The 20251-nt window shown below is 41.6% G+C and overlaps 1 protein-coding gene across 1 annotated transcript in view; it reads right to left on the bottom strand.

Annotated features, from left to right (window-relative positions):
• Positions 1-20251, bottom strand: part of LOC126214933 (protogenin A-like) — a 323877-nt gene that overhangs the window by 22198 nt on the left and 281428 nt on the right. The window contains exon 16 of the mRNA XM_049941572.1: positions 12126-12433. Coding sequence (XP_049797529.1) covers positions 12126-12433 — 308 coding nt within the window. The remainder of the gene's footprint in view (positions 1-12125; positions 12434-20251) is intronic.

The following is a 20251-nucleotide window of genomic DNA, read 5'->3' as shown; positions in this document are numbered from 1 at the left end:
TTCCAGATATTTCCTCTTCAGTGCAGGATTGACTTTGTTCTCAATAGTGCCTGAGACATATAGGCTGTTTTAGTGTGATGCTCCTCGAATAAATAAATAAATAACATAAATCTGACCATGGACACTTTGAAAGGTGGTCAGCATAGTCTTTCCACCCATTTTAATTACGTGTGGGCTGGAGAGTCAGGATGTTTCCACAGCGTACTTCGACATGTGAACTCTGGGTAAAAATGATGTAACTGACTTCCATCACAGGTTGAAATCCTGTCAAAAAAATGCGTCTTCTTTGCTACTGAAATGATTTTTGAATGCGGTACAAAAGTAAAACCTCTGTTCTGTGTGAAGGACAGTAAACTCTCTGAACACACACCCCATAACTTCAGCAGTAATTCAGTTCAATTTAGATGATGGAGTGAGTTGTGCCAATACTCATTCAACATTCTTTGGCAACACATTCTGTTAGTTAATAAGTTGCATATTGCATGGATCATTTTGCACAATAAATTGTATGAAGTGAACAAGTCATTTTACATTGATCTTGCAAATTAATCTGTACATATGGTTACATACTTAGTTCACCCCCTACCCCCATTCCTCCTCAGATAAGTGATAAATATGAGATGGCAACGCAAGCTCAATAATGTGAATGGATGGCGGGAGCAGTGCTTGATGGTTACTGTTTTGCTGCAACTTTTAAATTTTTCCATTCTTGTGTAAAGGCTTACACAGTTTACGCAACTACTGCCATGCTGTTTCTTCACGCAAGAGAATACTTCTGATGTTTGTATCTTTTCCAAAAGTTAAAACAGGATCGCAGAATGCTATTCTTCAAAAGTATTTTCATCACGCAGGCATGACATCAAAACTAAGTACTTAGATGAAACTTCCTGGCAGATTAAAACTGAGTGCTGGACCGAAACTTGAACTCGGGACCTTTGCCTTTCGCGGGCAAGTGCTCTACCAACCAAGCTCCCCAAGCAAAAATGGCTCTGAGCACTATGCGACTTAACTTCTGAGGTCATCAGTCACCTAGGACTTAGAACTAATTAAACATAACTAACCTAAGGACATCACACACATCCATGCCCGAGGCAGGATTTGAACCTGCGACCGTAGCGGTCGCTCGGCTCCAGACTGTAGTGCCCAGAACTGCATGGCCACTCCGGAAGCTACCCAAGCACGACTCACGCCCCGTCCTCACAGCTTCAGTTGGGAGAGCACTTGCCCACGAAAGGCAAAGCTCCCAAGTTCGAGTCTCGGTCTGGCACACAGTTTTAATCTGCCAGGAAGTTTCTTATCAGCACACACTCCGCTGCTGAGTGAAAATCTCATTCTGGTTAAGTCCTTAAATATTATGTTTACATAAATATTAATCCAACAGATAAGTAACGCTGTTCGCAAGATAGCCAACACAAAACTTTCAATTTCCTGCATTAAGTGTTGCCTTCAGTAACCATGTTTGTTTGGTTAATTATAGACTGGCTCTCATACACACAAGGAAAATGTCTAAACGTCTACTGACCAGACAGCAACAGACATACAACAAATTAAACACTATCTAGCTTTGTGAAGGAAGGTTATGTATCTCCAGTTCAAGAGATGAAAAAGGATTAGGTTAATGGGAATAGACAGATTTATCTGCGCACCTGCATAGAAAGGTCACAGCTGACTGCCCATACCACTTTTACAATACAGGGCACATCACCACAATATGGACATATTTAAAAGTTTCTCTAAACAAAATTTTGCTAGTGGCACATTTTATATGGTGAGCGGGGGACTTTTACGTGGTAAATGGGAGAGGCGAGGGGGGGGGGGGGGGGGGGAGCTATAATCATTTTACTTCAGATAATGGCTTCTGATCTAAATGTGAAGTGCGTGCATGCACGATAAAATGTATCTCAGTCCATGATGGTGAACTGCCTCGATGGCAGTCCTTCTCCCATCTCACTGAAGGGATTCGATTTGTTCGAGAGACTATCAACTCAGCTCTTTATGTACTGACCCAGATTTAAATAGTAGTTGTTGGGAGACTAAAAGTCCTTAGAACACAATATATATATAGATTATCAGACAACCAGTTTTTTACCAAACAGCTACAGGAGCCAGTGAACCACTCTGCACAAAAACATGTTGAATTCCAGATGCCAATGTTTCCAGGCATAGCTCCATAACACTCACATAAACTTCATTTGTGACATTTCCATTTGTTAAAAATAAATGAGGGCCACGAAGACCCTCACTGAACACAACACTTAGCACTCAAAGACTTCGGGGTAATTTTGATCTGGCAACAGACTCTGGACTGTGTGCAAGCCAGCAGTCATTTTCCAAATTAGATTTTGCATCCACTGTAAAAAATTTTTTGTTAGAAAAGAATATGATTCACCGCATGACACCATTTTTCAATGTACGTAGAAGCAAATTGCAACAACAGACTCACTTTGTCCTAGCAGTCTCTGAAAGGACTTATCAGTGGGAGTATTTCTACAGATGATCCTCACCAACAATTCTACCATTAACGATTTGCTAATGTTGGTAATCTTAACCAAAAGTAGAAAAGATTGCCTGAAATTATCTGAACTCTGGTGAAGGAGCCCTACTTTGGATGACTTTACGCATCTTCCTGATGTGGTCTTTTGAGTTACGCTTCCTATACAGTACTCTGAAATCTTCATTTAATTGTTCTAATGCCAAATATTATGCCACAACATCACAAAATGCAGATTCTGGGTATCTGGAGAAGCAATTTGTACCGGCTGCCAAAGATCTTGTGTGAAGGCCTTTGACAATCGTGGCTCTTTTTCCATACTCTGATCAGCATCTTGCCAATTTGAAACTACAACACTTCAATACAAACAATTGACAATACAGAGCCTCAGCAATGACATATGTTGAGAACACAGTGTGGTAGGGAACTTAAATTTAAATGTGAAAATATATTTGTAGGTTCTGTCATCAATCTTTTGAGCATTTTGATGCAGCCCGCCACACATTCCTCTCCAATGCCAACCTCTTCATCTCAGAATAGTACGCACATCCAATGTCCTTAATAATTTGTCACATATATTCCAACAACTGTCTTCCATTAAAACTTTTACCCTCCACAGTTCCCTTTAGTACTGTAAAAGTTAGTCCCTGATTTCTTAAAAGATATCCTATCATCCTGTTCCTCTTTTGTGTCAGTCTTTTCCTCACTCCTAATCAGTACACCTAATTTTCAACTCCTCATCTCAAACGAATCTCTTCTTATCCAGTTTCCCCAGTCTGATTCACTTCCATATTGTGCTATGCTCCAAGCGTACATCGCAAATTAAGACCTCTGTTTAAGATCAGTAAACTTCTTTTGGTCACGAAAGCCCCCACTGCCTATGATAGTCTGCTTTTATGTCCTGCTTGCTTCATCTGCCACAAGTTGTTTAGCTTCAAGGTTGCAGAATTCCTTCACCTCGTCAACTTCACGGTCACCAACTTTGATGTTTAGTATATCACTAAGGTCATTTCTGCTACTCTACATTACTTTTGCCTTTCTTCAGTTGACTCTCAGTTCACAGTGTGAGATCATTAGACTGTTCATTCCATTCAACAGCTCCTGTAATTCTTCCTCACTTGACTCAAGATAATAATGTCACCAGCACATCTTATCATCTACATGCTTTCACCTGGAATTTTAATCCCTCTCTTGAACCTTCTTTTATTTCTGCCAGTATTGTTATAATGTGACTTAACACTATGACTGGCAATCCCAACAACTGACGGGACAAGAAATTTTTGGTAGATTGCCAATCCTGTCATTTTACAGTGTACAATTTCCTCCGCTTTTAAATATGAAATAATGTATCCTATAACAGCTGATAGATTGTGGAAATGTGGTTTGTACATTAGCAGGTACATCGGTTCGGTTGTATGGAATCAAATTAATGGAGGGCAGCAGCTGTTTCTTCAGTAAGGAAATGAAGGTCAAAGCTTCAAGTTTTCCTATGAATGACAAAATTTTGCTTGAAATGGAGGAAGATGTTATCCACAATAACAGTGAGAATGACAATATCAATGATTCATATGGTGACTGTGACTTTGTGCAAGAAGAAATTGTTGAACTTCAAATGAGTATTTCTCATTTTGATTTCATAAAATGTTTATTGAAACAAATATTCACACTTTTTTGATGTTTTTTTTTTCCTTTCCTCAACTCTGAAACACTTTATTGTTATCGGTTCAGAAAATTAAGTGGGTCATGGGCAAAAAGCCATGCTTCAGTGTGTCACCTCAAAAAAATTATACTATGAAAAAAAGCGTGAAATAATTTATAATTATGGTGTTGTGATGTTTCTTTTCAATTCCTGAAAGTAGAATAGTAGATTATTAGGTCTGGAATGGTAATAACCAATTGTATTGACTGTAGTACACTTTTGTATGTTTTGCAGATCCTCACATTCATAAAAATGTATGAGGAAAAACTAAATATTCAAAAAAGTAATCCAGGAGAAGAAGTTTCAGTTTTCATAAAGGGTTAATATTATAGTTAAATGTTGGCCAGTCATTGCACTAAAATATATCGAAAATTGATAAAAAAGCTGACATTCCTAGAAACTTAAAAGTTTTACAAGGCAGCAGTTTAACTGTTAAAATAAGTCACATATTGTTACATGCGTTAGTATTGGTCACAACTAGAAAAAAGCTTATGTGCTGAGCCAATGCTTTTCCCAATAGTGGGCATTTCATGCGTGATGAGAATGGCTGGCACTCACAGTGTGAGCTGTATTCCTGGTGACATCCATTGCTCATTTCTTACTGGCAGAGTTTGTCTCTGAACTTCTTAAGTCCTCTGACACAGCACTTACACATCGGCCATATTGTGGGTATCATTTTGAGGTTGAGCTTGCAAATAGTGAAATGCAGTCCTAAAATCCACATGGGAAATGGCACACACATTACTGTGTTACGGTTTAGTCCATGGGGTTAAACCAGCACACATCACGTACAGTGAATGACATTCTCGACAATTCAATCTGTCGGAAAGGGGGAAAACTGTTAAGCAGGTTGTTTGAGCAGCTTGCAGACAAGGTACCATTCGCAACAAGAGGAAGGAATCGTGTTACACCTCGCACAGTCTGTAGGCCAATTATGAAGTGCAGATTGGAGACACACGGTTGACAACCTACGGAAGTTTTGAGTCTCGTCACAAAGTGTGCTCGAATAGCCTTACGGTGAACACTCTCGATAAGCGGCAAAGCTGGGTTCAAGTTGTGGTCCGGAACAAATTTTCATTGTCTTCATTCCATTATACAGCCAATGGTAGTCCATATTCAAAACTGCAAATACATTCCATATATGCACAGGAGATGATACTGAAACCAGTACATGAAAAGATGGAGCTCTTGTCAATACAAACAATGCTCTTGTTTGGTCAGTTCTGCATGAGCCATTACCCTAGCTGTACCCTGGTCATGCAAGCTCTCAGCCTACAAGATTACGACATTACTGTCCTGCCAATGAATTTTAAGATGGAATGCTGAGGATCTGCAGTTCACAGCTTGCATCCCATTTATGGGATTCACGGAGTGTGGTATATTACACTATCTGATCCAAAGTATCAAGATACCTCTATGTAATGTGGAATTGACCACTAGATGTCACGAGAGACAGACCCGACAGTACAAAAGGAGGCAGGGTATACATCAGTCAGACTTAGAATGTTGAGTAGTCATTGGATGTCACCTGAATAAGAAATCCACCAGGGGCATTTCAACCCTTATAACACTGCCCAAGTCAGCTGTTGGTGATACGATCGATCGTGAAATGGAAATGTGAAGGAACAACAACCACCAAATCGTGACCAGACACACCTCATGTACTGACAGAACACATACTGTCGAGCAATGTGGAGGGTGATTGTAAATAATCACACGAAATCAGTGGAAGGACTAACTCCAGAGTTCCAAAATGCTAGCAGGAGTCCAGCTAGAACAACGGTTGTGTGTAGTGAGTTAAAAAGAATGGGATACACAATGGTGAAGCAACTCTTCATACCCCACATATTTCTATAATCGGTGTTGAGCAACACTTGAGGAAGTGTAAGGAGAGATGCCAATGGATAGTGGATGACTGGAAGTGAGTGATTTAGAGTGAGGAATCATGCTATTCCCTGTGGCAATCCAGTGGGAGAGTTTGGGTAATGTAGCCTGCCATCACGTGTGGTGCCACCAATGAAATGTGGAGACAGCTGGTGCTATGGTATATGACACCCCCCACCAATGGTTAAGGTGTGGAATCCTTATTGTGCTTAAGAAAACACTAAATTCAGAAGGATATGAAAACTTTTTACTGCATTGTGTACTGCACAGAGCAGAAGATCAGTTCGAAGACAACAGCTGTTTGCATCGGCACGATAGTGTACCTTCCCACAAAGAAGAATATGTGGGGCAATGGTCTGTGGAGGATAATATTCCTTAAATGGACTGGCCTGCACAGAATCCCTGTCTTAACCCAATGGAACAGCTTTGGGACGAGTTCAGCTTTTGACTTCGCTCCAGACCCCAGCATCCGACATCACTACGTTCCCGTGTTTTGATTCCTGAGGAAGAATGGGCTACCATTTCTCTGCAGACAATCAGACACATCACTGAAACTGTACTCAGCATAGTTCAAGTCGTAATAAAGGCGAGGGGTATACACACCCATATTAATGTCCACTAAGAGGTGTCCTGATGTGTTTTTTTTTTTTTTTTTTTTTTTTTTTTTTTTTTTTTTTTTTTTTTTTTTTTTTTTAAAGACAGCATAAGCTACCAAAATAACCACAGGTGAGTGGACACAAACTGTCGACCAACCCGGGAAGTTTGTCATCGAGTCAGTTTAGTATCATTGAGTCGGGGGCAGGGGGGAGGGGGGGGGGAGATTTGGGGGTGAAATACTAACCGTGACATACACTTTATTGGACAAATTAACATTGTTTAGCACCGACTGTTGCACGGCAATTTACTTGCAGTATTGTAGAACATGAACACCATAAAGAGTAAACGGTTAATTGAAAGCTATGTTCTGTGTAGGAATTACTTCCCTATATGAGTTACAGTTTCTGTAATCAGGCAAAAAGAAATCTGAATGCCTTGTTGCAACAGGAGTACCACCTATCTTCTAAGCCACATACAATAGTACCTAACACAAGCATTTAATAAGTGATCGATTGGTCAGGTCCTCCCCATTCACCTACCCTTAGTCCCTTAAATTTCTGTCTGGGGGGAAATTTAAAAGCATTGGTGTATGTCCAACCCATAGACATTATGCACACATTACAGGAGCACATGTCCCGTTCAAGATACTAAATTCCAAGACAGGCAGCTGTGCTCGCACGAGGTTGTGATCCGTTCAGGAGGGGGCTGAACATTATCTAAAAATTAGAGATAACCACACTGACCAAATTCTGTAGTGTCAACACATGGCTATTGTAGAACAGAATGTCTCGTATCTCGACGAGTATTTGTTTCCTGTTATATATTTAAACAAGTTTTTTCCTGATTTTGACCAATTCCGTATTCTGTAACAATAGAGGATACTTTTTGAAACATCCAGCACGTTCTGAAATGTATGTTGAACACACATGGCTTTATCAGCATTTATCATTATTATGTGTGTTACATCTGTTTGCAAGCTATGTTCTGTGTGCAGATTACTTCACTGCACGAGTTGTAGTTACTGTAGTAAAGAAAAAGAAATGACAAAAAGGAAACTGAATGCCTTATTTGAAGAAGTCAGAAACATGAAAGCATCAACAGCTGGGGAATTTACTTGCATTTTTCATAAATGCAGTTTCAACGTTTTCACTCTCTGTTCCAGAGGTCAATCCAATGTGACCAAGGTTTGACAGTGGTTGCGGGAGCTGTTCAGAAGCCATCACAATGGAACTAAGCTGCCGTGATGTGTGCTTGCAGAAGTCTTCCTGACTTTTGACTGAGGAACCGCAGTTGAAATGTCTGCAGGGCAGTGTGAGGCATCTGTAATTTTTGCAATGGAGATATGTTTTGCATCACATCATCACCTCTGATGAAATCTGTGCACACTAAAAACAAGATGTTAAAGAAGTGGAGAAGGACGGGTGGACTAACTCCAGCAGAAGCTGATACCTGTCAGTTGGCAAGCTGTTCACCACAGAGTTCTCTGGTTTGCACAGTTTTTTGCATAAAGATTTTTTGGACATGCATTGTACCATTAACAGAGCATTACTGTCATTTTTTAAATGAGGCTGGCTCAGTATAAGAAAGAGTGGCACAGAAATGGTTAATTTTCCACCATGACAATGCACCATCCCACCCAGCTGCAGTCAGTTTGTTCCTCAGGTACCCTATTCTCCAGATTTAGCTTCAAGCAATTTCTTCCTATTTCACAACATGACAGGGTGGCACAGTGGTAAGAAATTTTAATCTAATGAGGAATTGACTTATGTCATGAGCAAGCATTTCACAGAGCAGAACAAAATTATATTCACAATTTGCTCACCAATTAGAAACTACATGCTGCAGTGGGAACCGAACCTGAAAACGAATCCTCGCCTGTCATAGAAAGTGCTCTTGCTGAGTGTGTCTTGAGACGTATCTGGATAACTCACAGTTTAAATTCTGTGAATGCCTCTCTCTTACTTTCCACATCTCACAGGGGCAATTTCTGTTACAATTAAAAACTATTTCAAAATTCACAGGACAAAATAGAGTCTCTGATATGAAATACAGCAGGGATTTCTTCTGAAAAATTGTTACTTTGCTACTTCATCACACCTCTGTAGCTAGAAAGAATACATAAGTACCACCAGTCACATATATAACTTTTATATATTGATTTTTTGCACAAGCATTATGGCATCAATGCAAGGGATTGATGCCACCTTTTAAAGAGTGTGGCTGGCTTGCTTTTGTCACAAAATGATTCAGATTCAGAACCAAAGATGAAGGATATTCTCCTTATTCCCCCTCCATTTCCTACTCTACTCAAGCAGCCTCCTAACAGCACAGTACTATCATCAAAGGCAGTTTCCATTTCTCTGGTCGAGTGGAGACGCATTGCCTTTTCATTTTAGAGACCCCTCTTCCATAATCCCAATTTTCACAAATAATATGGGGATTATATGATATATGTCACAACAGGATAAAGTCGTAATTGAACCAGAAATTTCTTTGCTCATTTTTTTTTCTCCAAAAGCATCATCAGCGGTCACTGCAATTGTATAGTGATTTTGTTTACATTTTGGTTTAACAATATTACATACAGTTTTCATGGTGAAACTTACTTTTTAGTACATGAGGTTTTCTTTTGCATCTTATATTATTCCCATGTGTTCTCCTATACAGGTGTTCATTTTCCAACACACTGCATTTCTTCACTAGCATAATATTTTTTTTTGTTTGCATGTTTTAGATTCTTCAAGGTGTCCCAGGAGGAATGGCCAATGTTCAGGGATATTACAGGAATCATCTTCAGAGCAAAAATGTCTAGTAACAATGGGCTTTAAAATGCATATCTCAAGAGCTATGGAATTTTTCCATCTTGGTACCATGAAACATATCTCTTCTACTGAATAAATGCTCATAGATCTTCAGACATGCATTTTAGAACCCATGTTTACTAAATAGTTTTTTCTCGTTTTGGCTCATACAACCTCCTCCCGAAATATGGAAAGCAAAGAGTCTACAGTGGAAGAAAAATGTTTCACAGTAAACAAAGATGAGCAACTGCTTATAGTTCTTAAAATAGGGATTTTAGGGCCAATGTTTACAGGATTCCTTTGCTTCGAATGATGGTTCCTGTCTTATCCTTGAATACTGACCAATCCTCCTGGGACAGCATGTATAAAAGAGCCAGGCATACCCACTCCCAGTACCATGACAACCAGCTTTAGCAAAGTAATAATTATAGCATTTCAAGAGATAGGCAAATCTCTTCTCTAACTCAGGTGATGATTTGAAAGTTTGTGCCGACATCAGCATGCGGTGGCTCGATTTCTCACCATTATTCGTAACCAAAACACCTAGAAAGCCGCTGATGATCCTTTTCTGCCTCCAAAGTAACTTTAATGTTGGTATGGACTCTATTCAGATATCTGGAAAGTCACTGAGTTGTTCATCAGAATGGCTTCAAATGACAAAAGTGTCATTGATATACCTGTGCCCCACCTTAGCCTTACAATATACCAAGACACTGAACATATGTTAACATGGAAAAAAAAAAAAAGGTCAATAATCGAATTTGTTGCCTGCACAATTTGAAAAGTCACCTTACTTTTTGAACAGCCCTCATAATAGCATTACAGTATCGAGGAACACTAATTATCACTACATCTACATCTACATCCATACCCCACAAGCCACCCGACTGTGTGTGGAGGAGGGTACCTTGAGTACCTCTATCATTTCTCCCTTCTATTCCAGTCTCGTATTGTTCATGGAAAGAAAGATTGTCGGTATACCTCTGTGTGGGCTCTAATCTCTCTGATTTTATCCTCATGGTCTCTTCGCGAGATATACGTAGGAGGGAGCAGTATACTGCTCGACTCCTCGGTTAAGGTATGTTCTCGAAACTTTAACAAAGGCCCGTACCGAGCTACTGCGCGTCTCTCCTGCAGAGTCTTCCACTGGAGTTTATCTATCATCTCCGTAACGCTTTCACAATTACTAAATGATCCTGTAATGAAGCACGCTCCTCTGCGTTGGATCTCCTCTATCAACCCCATCTGGTACGGATCCCACACTGGTGAGCAGTACTCAAGCAGTGGGCAAACAAGTGTACTGTAACCTACTTCCTTTGTTTTCGGCTTGCATTTCCTTACGATTCTTCCAATGAACCTCAGTCTGGCATCTGCTTTACCGACGATCAACTTTATATGATCATTCCATTTTAAATCACTCTTAATGCCTACTCCCAGATAATTTATGGAATTAATTGCTTGTTTGGGCAAGAAGAGAATAGTAGCTTTTGAAATGTGGTGCTACAGAAGAATGTTGAAGATTAGATGGGTAGATCACATAACTAATGAAGAGGTATTGAATAGAATTGGGGAGAAGAGGAGTTTGTGGCACACCTTGACTAGAAGTAGGGATCGGTTGGTAGGACATGTTCTGAGGCATCAAGGGATCACAAATTTAGCATTGGAGGGCAGCATGGAGGGTAAAAATCGTAGAAGGAGACCAAGAGATGAATACAATAAGCAGATTCAGAAGGATGTAGGTTGCAGTAAGTACTGGGAGATGAAGAAGCTTGCACAGGATAGAGTAGCATAGAGAGCTGCATCAAACCAGTCTCAGGACTGAAGACCACAACAACAAACAACTGCTTCCAGATGCTGGCTGCTATATTGTAGCTAAATGATAAGGGATCTTTCTTTCTATGTATTCGCAGCACATTACACTTGTCTACATTGAGATTCAATTGCCATTCCCTGCACTATGCGTCAATTCGCTACAGATCCTCCTGCATTTCAGTACAATTCCATTGTTACAACATCTCGATATACCACAGCATCATCCGCAAAAAGTCTCAGTGAACTTCTGATGTCATCCACAAGGTTATTTATGTATATTGTGAATAGCAAAGGTCCTACGACACTCCTGAAATGACTTACTTCGGAAGACTTCTCTCCATTGAGAATGACATGCTGTGTTCTGTTATCTAGAAACTCTCCAATCCAATCACACAATTGGGCTGATAGTCCATATGCTCTTACTCTGTTCATTAAACGACTGTGGGGAACTGTATCGAACGTATTGCGGAAGTCGAGAAACATGGCACCTACCTGGGAACCCGTGTCTACCGCCCTCCGAGTCTCATGGACGAATAGCGCGAGCTGGCTTTCACACGATCGTCTTTTTCGCAACCCGTGCCGATTTCTACAGAGTAGATTTCTGGTCTCCAGAAAAGTCAATATACTCGAACATAATGCGTGTTCCAAAATTCTGCAACTGATCGACGTTAGAGATATAGGTCTATAATTCTGCACACCTGTTCGATGTCCCTTCACCTCCTCCTCACCAGGACGCTCTGACATTTCGCAACCTTCGAGACAGACCTCTTTACCCCGATCTCAATCGTGTAGTCGACGCATTTGCACTTTTACCTCACTGGGCCACTGCCCGCATGCTCACCTTGGTGTCAAAAAGTTCGGGTGGCGGCGGTGGCGGGATGTGTGACTCGGCCAGCGGCGGTGGCGCGTCCAGCACCTCCAGCTCCCACTGGCGCTGCTGCGGCCGCGCGTACCGCCCGGCTCCGCCCCTGCCGCTCCCCTCCGGGCCGCCGCTGCACCCCACGAGCCCCGGGACACGGCCCCGCCTGTGCCGCCCGCCCCGGACCTTGGGGCAGTGCCTGCGCCACAGGAAGGCCACCACGCACACCACGACGCAGGCCAGGCCCACCGACACTCCGATCGCGATGCCTGCCGGAGGGACGGGTGAAACTGGTGGACAGTGTCTCACACTCAGATTTCAGTAAACCACGTGACACACTAATATTACACATACAATTTCCCAGGTGTACAGGTACGAAATAAGCATTTTTTTGTGAAAATGAAATGCTAATTTTGAATTGAAAAGTAAAAACATTTTATTCAAAGTACTGACCATTGCTTTCTATATATTTTGACCAACTTTCTGGCAATTTGTGGACACCACGCCAATAGAAGCAAACTGATCGGACACCCAATTTTCGACTTCTTCGTAGGGATCAAAGTGTTCCTCAGCCAATGCGTGTCCCATTGATGAAAACAAATGGTAGTCGGAAGGGGCCAAGTCTGGTGAATACGGCGGGTGGGGTAGCAGCCCCCAGCCAAGTGTTTTGATTGTATCCTGAACCAGTTTTGCTTCATGTGCAGGTGCATTGTCGTGTAAAAAAATTACTATGCCATGTCTTCTGGCCCATTCTACTCTTTTTTCGATCAATGCACAGTTCAAATGGATCATTTGTTGTCTGCAGCGATTAGTATTCACAGTTTCACCAGGTTTTAGAAGCTCGTGATACACCACACCTTTCTGATCCCACCAAACACAGAGCATTGTCTTCTTGCCGAATCGATCTGGTTTTGCAGTCGATGTTGACGGTTGTCCCAGATTAACCCACGATTTTTCCCATTTAGGATTCTTAAAATAAATCCATTTTTCATTGCCAGTTACAATTCGATGCAAAATTGATTTTCCTTCATGTCTTTGAAGCAAAATTTGACAAGTGGTTTTTTTGGTTTTTCATCTGTCTTTCATTCAATTCATGTGGCACCCGTTTCCCACACTTTTGGATCTTTCCCATAGCTTTCAAACAGAAGAAATTGTTTGTTGTGCAACATTTAGCATTGCTGCTATTTGCTTCTGACTCAAAGTATCATCTTCATCCAATATTGCTTGCAATTTGGCGTCTTTGAAATTTTTTGGTGGTCTTCCATGTTCTTCATTTCTTACATCAAAATCATTATTTCTGAACCGTTGAAACCATCTTTTGCATGTTGCTTCTGATAGAGCATGATCACCATATGCCTCGACAAGCATTCGATGCAACTCTGCAACACTTTTTTTTCAAATGAAAACAAAAAATTAATGCTTTCCGCAAATCATCACTTTCTGGTACAAAATTCGGCATTGTTAACATGATGAAAACATATGATGTTGTTTGTTCCATGACCTGATGTATACTAAATATCTTTGTCAGATGACATACCATCAAAACAAAACAAAATTAAGGCTCGTTGACAACAAATGTTCCCTATCGACACATTTGTATCTTAACACTCGTTTCATACCGGTACACCTGCTATTGGGCCAGTCTTCTATCACTTATTAATACCAGCTCATTTACAATAAGAAACATTTACAAGTAGTTTGTCCACAGTTTCATGGGGTTGATTCAAGAAGATTCGCTAAGTGTTGTCAAGCTCTATAGCTTATACTGTCTTTTATGACTGTGTGACTGAGACTACAAGAAAAACGAAGCTGTGAAACAAAGACAAAACACACACTCACACTCACACTCACTCACTCTCTCTCTCTCTCTCTCTCTCTCTCTCTCTCTCTCTCTCTCCCAAATATTATTATTGATTACTGATACATTTGCAAATGAACAGTGGAAATGGGAAAACGTTGTAAGTGCCATTTTTCACAAAATGCATTTTCACTGCCACTGTGTTCTGAGGTCTGTCTTGTATATCCCTAGACTTGATTCAGGTACTAAACTATGTAGAAAGTCTTTTGAAACATATGTTAGTGAATGGTGTGTGACTTTTGTATCGGGCTGTGCTTCCTTCTGGGGTTATGACATTTAAAAAATATGAGAATCGGTTTATGCCAACCTTAGTTCTACTAGTTACAAACTTAATGCTTTATTTCTGTACTTGCATCGTCACAAATAAAACATACTGTCTCGGTATTAATGGATTTCGGAACAAAAACTTTTTCCTGCTATTTTGTCGAAAACTGACATTTTTAGACCATGGATGTGTACAAAAAATGTAAGTTGAACCTCCCAAAGTAGAAAACACAGAACAGCCAATGTTAATGATGCTATCTGAGGAAGAGAAGTAGTAGATTAGTGTTTAACATCCCATCAACAATGAGGTCATTAGAGGTGGAGCACAAGCTTGGATTAGGGAAGGATAGAGAAGGAAAGCAGCTGTGCCTATTCGAAGCAACTACCCCAGCATTTGCCTTAAACGATTTAGGAAAATTGTGGAAAGCCTAAATCAGGATGGCTGGATGCGTGTTTCGACCATCTTCCTCCCGAATGCTAGTCCCACATGGTAACCACTGCGTTACCCCACTCCATAATAATAATACTTATTTACACCTATAGCACCATTACCAGTTTTCAACTAACAGATTCATCTTCAGACGGATGTCCAAATTTTTGTTCTTTATTTTAGTTGCTGGCTAAAAAACACCTAACAACTAATGCAAGCAACAACAAATGTTATATAAACATATGAACAACTGAATATGAACCTGTTAGTTCGAAACAGGTAACGTCGCTATTTTTAACAGGCAATTTCTAAAAACTTTCTTAAGGCACTTAAAACCAGTCAGTTTCTTGGTAGCGTATTTAGACCATTCGTAATGAAGTATTTACCCCCTCCCCCCGACTTTTTAGGTGATCCAGTGAGCAGTACAATTCTGTGGTATCAGCATATGATCTCAGTTTCTTGGATATATATCAGTTATGTACAGAGATACACTGTTTATTCATTTTCATGACAAAGGAGAGATTTGCACTTAGAACAATATTCCAGTTCCACTCTTCAAGTAAACCACATACATGTGATGTGAATGAAATTCTTTGGTTCCAATTAAAATGTTGGCATCAAGACTGCTGAAAAACAAGAGATATAGTTATTAATGACAGACACAACAGAAACAAATCTAGCTACATGAAACAAATATAAATCTCAACGTTATATATTACACTAATTACAATGAAATTAACACCCTTAGCTGCTTACAGGTGTTGACATACGTCAACGGGGACAGATGAAAATGTGTGCCCCGACCGGGACTCAAACCCGGGATCTCCTGCTTACATGACAGACGCTCTATCCATCTGAGCCACCGAGGACACAGAGGATAGCGCGACTGCAGGGATTTATCTCTGGCATGCCTCCCGCACAAGCAGCGCCCGAACTCTTACGGGAATTGGCAATGCGCCACGAGTAATGATTATAATGGGCGGGGGCACTACGAATGTAGTGTGGGACAATATGTTGAGAATGTGGGTTTCGCGGGAGGCGTGCCAGAGATAAATCCCTGCAGTCACGCTATCCTCTGTGTCCTTGGTGGCTCAGATGGATAGACATAGTCTGCAAACCACCATGAAGTGCATGCATGGGGTATGACCCATTGTACCAGTTGTATGTCTTTCTTCCCATTCCAGTCACATATGGAGCGCTGAAAGAATGACTGTTCGAATGCTCGGTGCATACAGTATTTATTCTGATCTTATCGTTGGGATTCCTATGTGAGCAATATGTAGTTGTCATTTAAAGCTGGTTCTTCAAACTTTTGTTAGTAGGTTTTCTTGGAATAGTTTACATCTATCTTTAAGACTATGCCAATTCAATTTCTTCAGTACCACTGTGACTCTCTCCCATGTCAGACACATCTGTGACCATCTGTGCTGCCCTTCTCTTTATATGTTCAACATCCCCAGTTAGTCCTATTTTGTAGCAGTCTCACACAGTAGAGCAATATTCTAGAATGTGTCGCACGAATGATTTGTAAGCAATGTCCTTTATAGACCGGCTGCACTTCCCCAGTATTCCACCAATAAACAGAAGTCTACCACCTGCTTTACCCACAACTGAACCTATGTTATCATTCTACCATATCCCTACAAACTGTTACACACAGGTATTTGTATGAGTTGACTGACTCTAGCTATGACTCACTGATATTACAGTCACAGGATACTACATTTTTTCGTTTTGTGGAGTGCACAATTTCACATTTCTGCACACTTAAAGCAATTTCCCCATCTTTGCAACACTTTGAAATCTTATCAAGATATGACTGAATATTTATGCGACTTCTTTCAGACAGTACCTCATTATTGATAATATCATCTGCAAACAGTATGAGGTTACTATAAATGTTGTCTGCAAGGTAATTAACATACAACATGAACAGCAACGGTCCCAACACACTTCTCTGGGACACACCTGAAGTTATTCCTATATCTGATAATGACTCTCCATCCACGGTAACATGCTGTGTCCTCCCTACCAGAAAGTACTCAATCCAGTCACAAATTTTGCTCGATAACCCGTACAATCGAAGTTTTGACAATAAGATTCGCACAATTAAAGCTTTCGGCCATTAAGGCCTTTGTCAGCAGTACACACACACACACACAAACGCAACTTGCACACATGTCTGCAGTATCAGAGAGCTGAGACCACACTGCAAACAGCAGCACCAGTGCATGATGGGTGTGGCGACTGGGTGGGGATAAGGAGGAGGCTGGGGCGGGGAGGGGGAGGAATAGCATGGTGGGAGTGGCGGACAGTCAAGTGTTGCAGCTTAGATGGAGGGCAGAAGAGAAGGTGCAGAGGGGGAAGGGGGTAAGTAGTGGGAAGGAGAGAAATGAAAGAAATCAAAAGACTGGGTGTGGCGGTGAAATGACGGCTGTGGAATGGGAACAGGGAGGGGGCTGGATGGGTGAGGACAATGACTAACAAAGGTTGAGGCCAGGAGGGTTACGGGACTGTAGGATGTATTGCAGGGAAAGTTCCCACCTGCACAATTCAGAAAAGCTGGTGTTGTTGGGAGGATCCGTATGGCACAGGCTGTGAAGTAGTCATTAAGATGAGGGATATCATGTTTGGCAGCGTGTTCAGCAACAGGGTGGTCCACTTGTTTCTCAGCCACAGTTTGTCGGTGGCCGTTCGTGCGGACAGACAGCTTGTCGGTTGTCATGCCTACATAGAATGCAACACAGAGGTTGCAGCTTAGCTTGTAAATTACATTACTGGTTTCACAGGTAGCGCTGTCTTTGCTGGAATAGGTGATGTTAGTGACTGGACTGGAGTAGGTGGTGGTAGGAGGATGTATGGGACAGGTCTTGCATCTAGGTCTATTACAGGGGTATGAGCCACGAGGTAATGGATTGGGAGTAGGGGTTGTGTAAGGACGGACGAGTATATCGTGTAGGTTCGGTGGAGAGCGGAATACCACGGTAGGAGGGGTGGGAAGGATAGTGGGCAGGACATTTCTCATTTCAGGGCACGACAAGAGTAATCAAAACCCTGGTGGAGAATGTAATTCAGTTGCTCCAGTCCTGGATGGTACCGAGTGACGAGCAGTCCCTCTCAAAATATACCGAGGGTCTCACAAGCGCCTTAACTTACCGTAATTATCCTCCCATTCTTGTACAAAAACAAATCTCCCGTGCCTTATCTTTCCAGTCTCCCACCACATTCCAAAGCCCCACAGTCCAACCACAGAGGAGAATTCCCCTCGTGACTCGGCATCTCCACTATATGGTGAGTAGCAACTTTCCTTCTCTGGTATTGTTACATTCCATCCTGGATTTTCCATTGTTTGAGTTTTGACAATAAGTGTACAAGTGTGGTACTGAGTCAGTATCAGCAGTTGCTACTGCCTATTAAAATATGACTCAATTCTTTCCACCCTCTCGAGCACCCTACGAATGGCGCTGCAGCCTAATGGTAAGCACCGCTGCAGAAGGACCTGTGTACAGTTCCCGGTACTTCCTCAGATTTTTTTGAGGTAGGGCTGTCTGGAATGTGGTCCACTCAGCCTCGTGAGGCCAAATGAGGAGCTGCTTCAATAACAAAGCAGCAGCGTCACCTGGATTCACATACCGGTATTAGCAGCTAGACGGGTCGGCAATACACTGATCGTGTGCCTCACGATTACACAGTCACAGTAGGCATACGCACTAACCCCTGAGTGGTGTTTGTATTTTTTTTTATACTTATGAATGAATTTGTACTGCTTGGTTACAGGGTACTTGCTCACAAAAATCTACATTATCTGAGATGTCCACCTCCCTTATTCAGTCTAAGGATATGTTCAAAAAATACAGTATTCCATTCCCTGCTGGTGTACAAGATCCTCCCCATACGGGTACACAGTTCTCAGCTTGCTCGTCTTGCATGCCGACTGTCTCCCGTTCTTCGAGGTCTCGATATCACCCCCAGAATCCTTTGTCCCACGAGTTCCAGCCTCCTAAGTTATCCCGTTCTTGCAAGGTTCACACTTTCTGTTGCATATAATCTGTCAGTGTGGGTCATTGTCAGCCGATGTCATCATTTTGCATTGATCACTTATGCAGATGTTTGTAGTGAGTATGTACACTATCTGATCAAAAGTATCCGGAGGCCCATTAGTGTGGACATTTAATACGTGGTATGTCCACCCTCTGTGACAGCTTGAACTCTGCTGGGAATACTTTCAGTGAGGTATCTGAATTTCTCTTGAGGTATGCTGGCCCACTGTCCCTAAAGAGCCAAACCTGGAGAAGGTTGTGATGCCAGGCACTGGTGTCTGGAGTGAAGTTAATGTTCTAAATTGTCCCAAAGGTGTTCCATTGGGTTCACAGCAGTTCTGTGGGTGCACAGGCCATCTGACGAATGTTCCTGTTCGTGACTCATTGCCTCACAGGCCCTGGTTTACAAGCAGTACACAATGCTACAAAATGTGTTCAGATCTTCTGCATTTAGCCTTTTCTTGTGCATAATACGAGGACCACACACTTATCACAAAATACACCGCACACTGTAACACCATCTCCACTGTACTTTAGTGTTGCCAATAAGCACGATGGCAAGTAATGTTCATCAGACATCCACTAAACCCGAACCCTCCCATCGGATTGCCACTGGGTTTACCACGATTCGTCACTACGTACCAGTCATTTCCAATCGACCACTGTCTAGTGGTGCCTCTCCTTACAGCACTTCGAGCGTCACTTATTACTGACCACAGGAATGTGTGGATTATGAGGAGTAGCGAGACCACTGTACCCCAAGCTTTTAACTCTCTACAACGGTCATCGTGCTAGCTGGACTTGTGTTAGCACTTTGTATCTCACAAAAGATTTATTCCATTGTTTTCATGCAATTCTTTAAAATCACCCTCCACAATGCTCGATACCCCTCGTCTATCTTTATGTAAGGGCTACATGATCTCGATTTAGCTGTGGTTGTGTCTTAAAGTTTCAACCTCACAATCACATCACTAACAGTCGACCTGGCCAGATTTGCAAGGTTCGAAATGTCCCTGACGGATTTGTTACTCGGGCGGCATCCGATGACTACTCCACATCAGAAGTCACTGAGCCTTCCTAAGTGACATATTCTGCTGTTATTGCACCTCTACTAACAACACAACTCTCCATCTCTTTTTATACTGGCGTATCCACCTCTTGTGTTATCTGGTGGTCAAATGGTATTATCCAGCAGTGTCTGTATACTTTTCGTCACATAGCGCATGCTAAATTTGTCTCGATTATTACAGCTCCCAAAGATTGTTTCTTGTCAGACCACTTCAGCTCGGTATTTAATTCTTCCTACTAGCCTAGATTCCTCTCCCCGAATCTAGGAGCTGTCTCAATACCTGTCAAGTTCTGTGTTATCTTGCTAGAGGTCTCTAAACTGCCTTTAGCTGTTTGTATACGATTATAAAGGCAAAGGTGACAAATGAGAATAATTTGAAAATATCTCGGTTGCAGAGAGATAACACAGAAAGTGCAAGAAATTACATGTTCCTGAGTGACTAAAAAG

The sequence above is a fragment of the Schistocerca nitens genome, chromosome 12 (genome assembly GCF_023898315.1).
Source record: "Schistocerca nitens isolate TAMUIC-IGC-003100 chromosome 12, iqSchNite1.1, whole genome shotgun sequence".
In the NCBI taxonomy this organism is placed as follows: domain Eukaryota; kingdom Metazoa; phylum Arthropoda; class Insecta; order Orthoptera; family Acrididae; genus Schistocerca; species Schistocerca nitens.
This window is presented reverse-complemented; position numbering and strand designations above follow the sequence as displayed.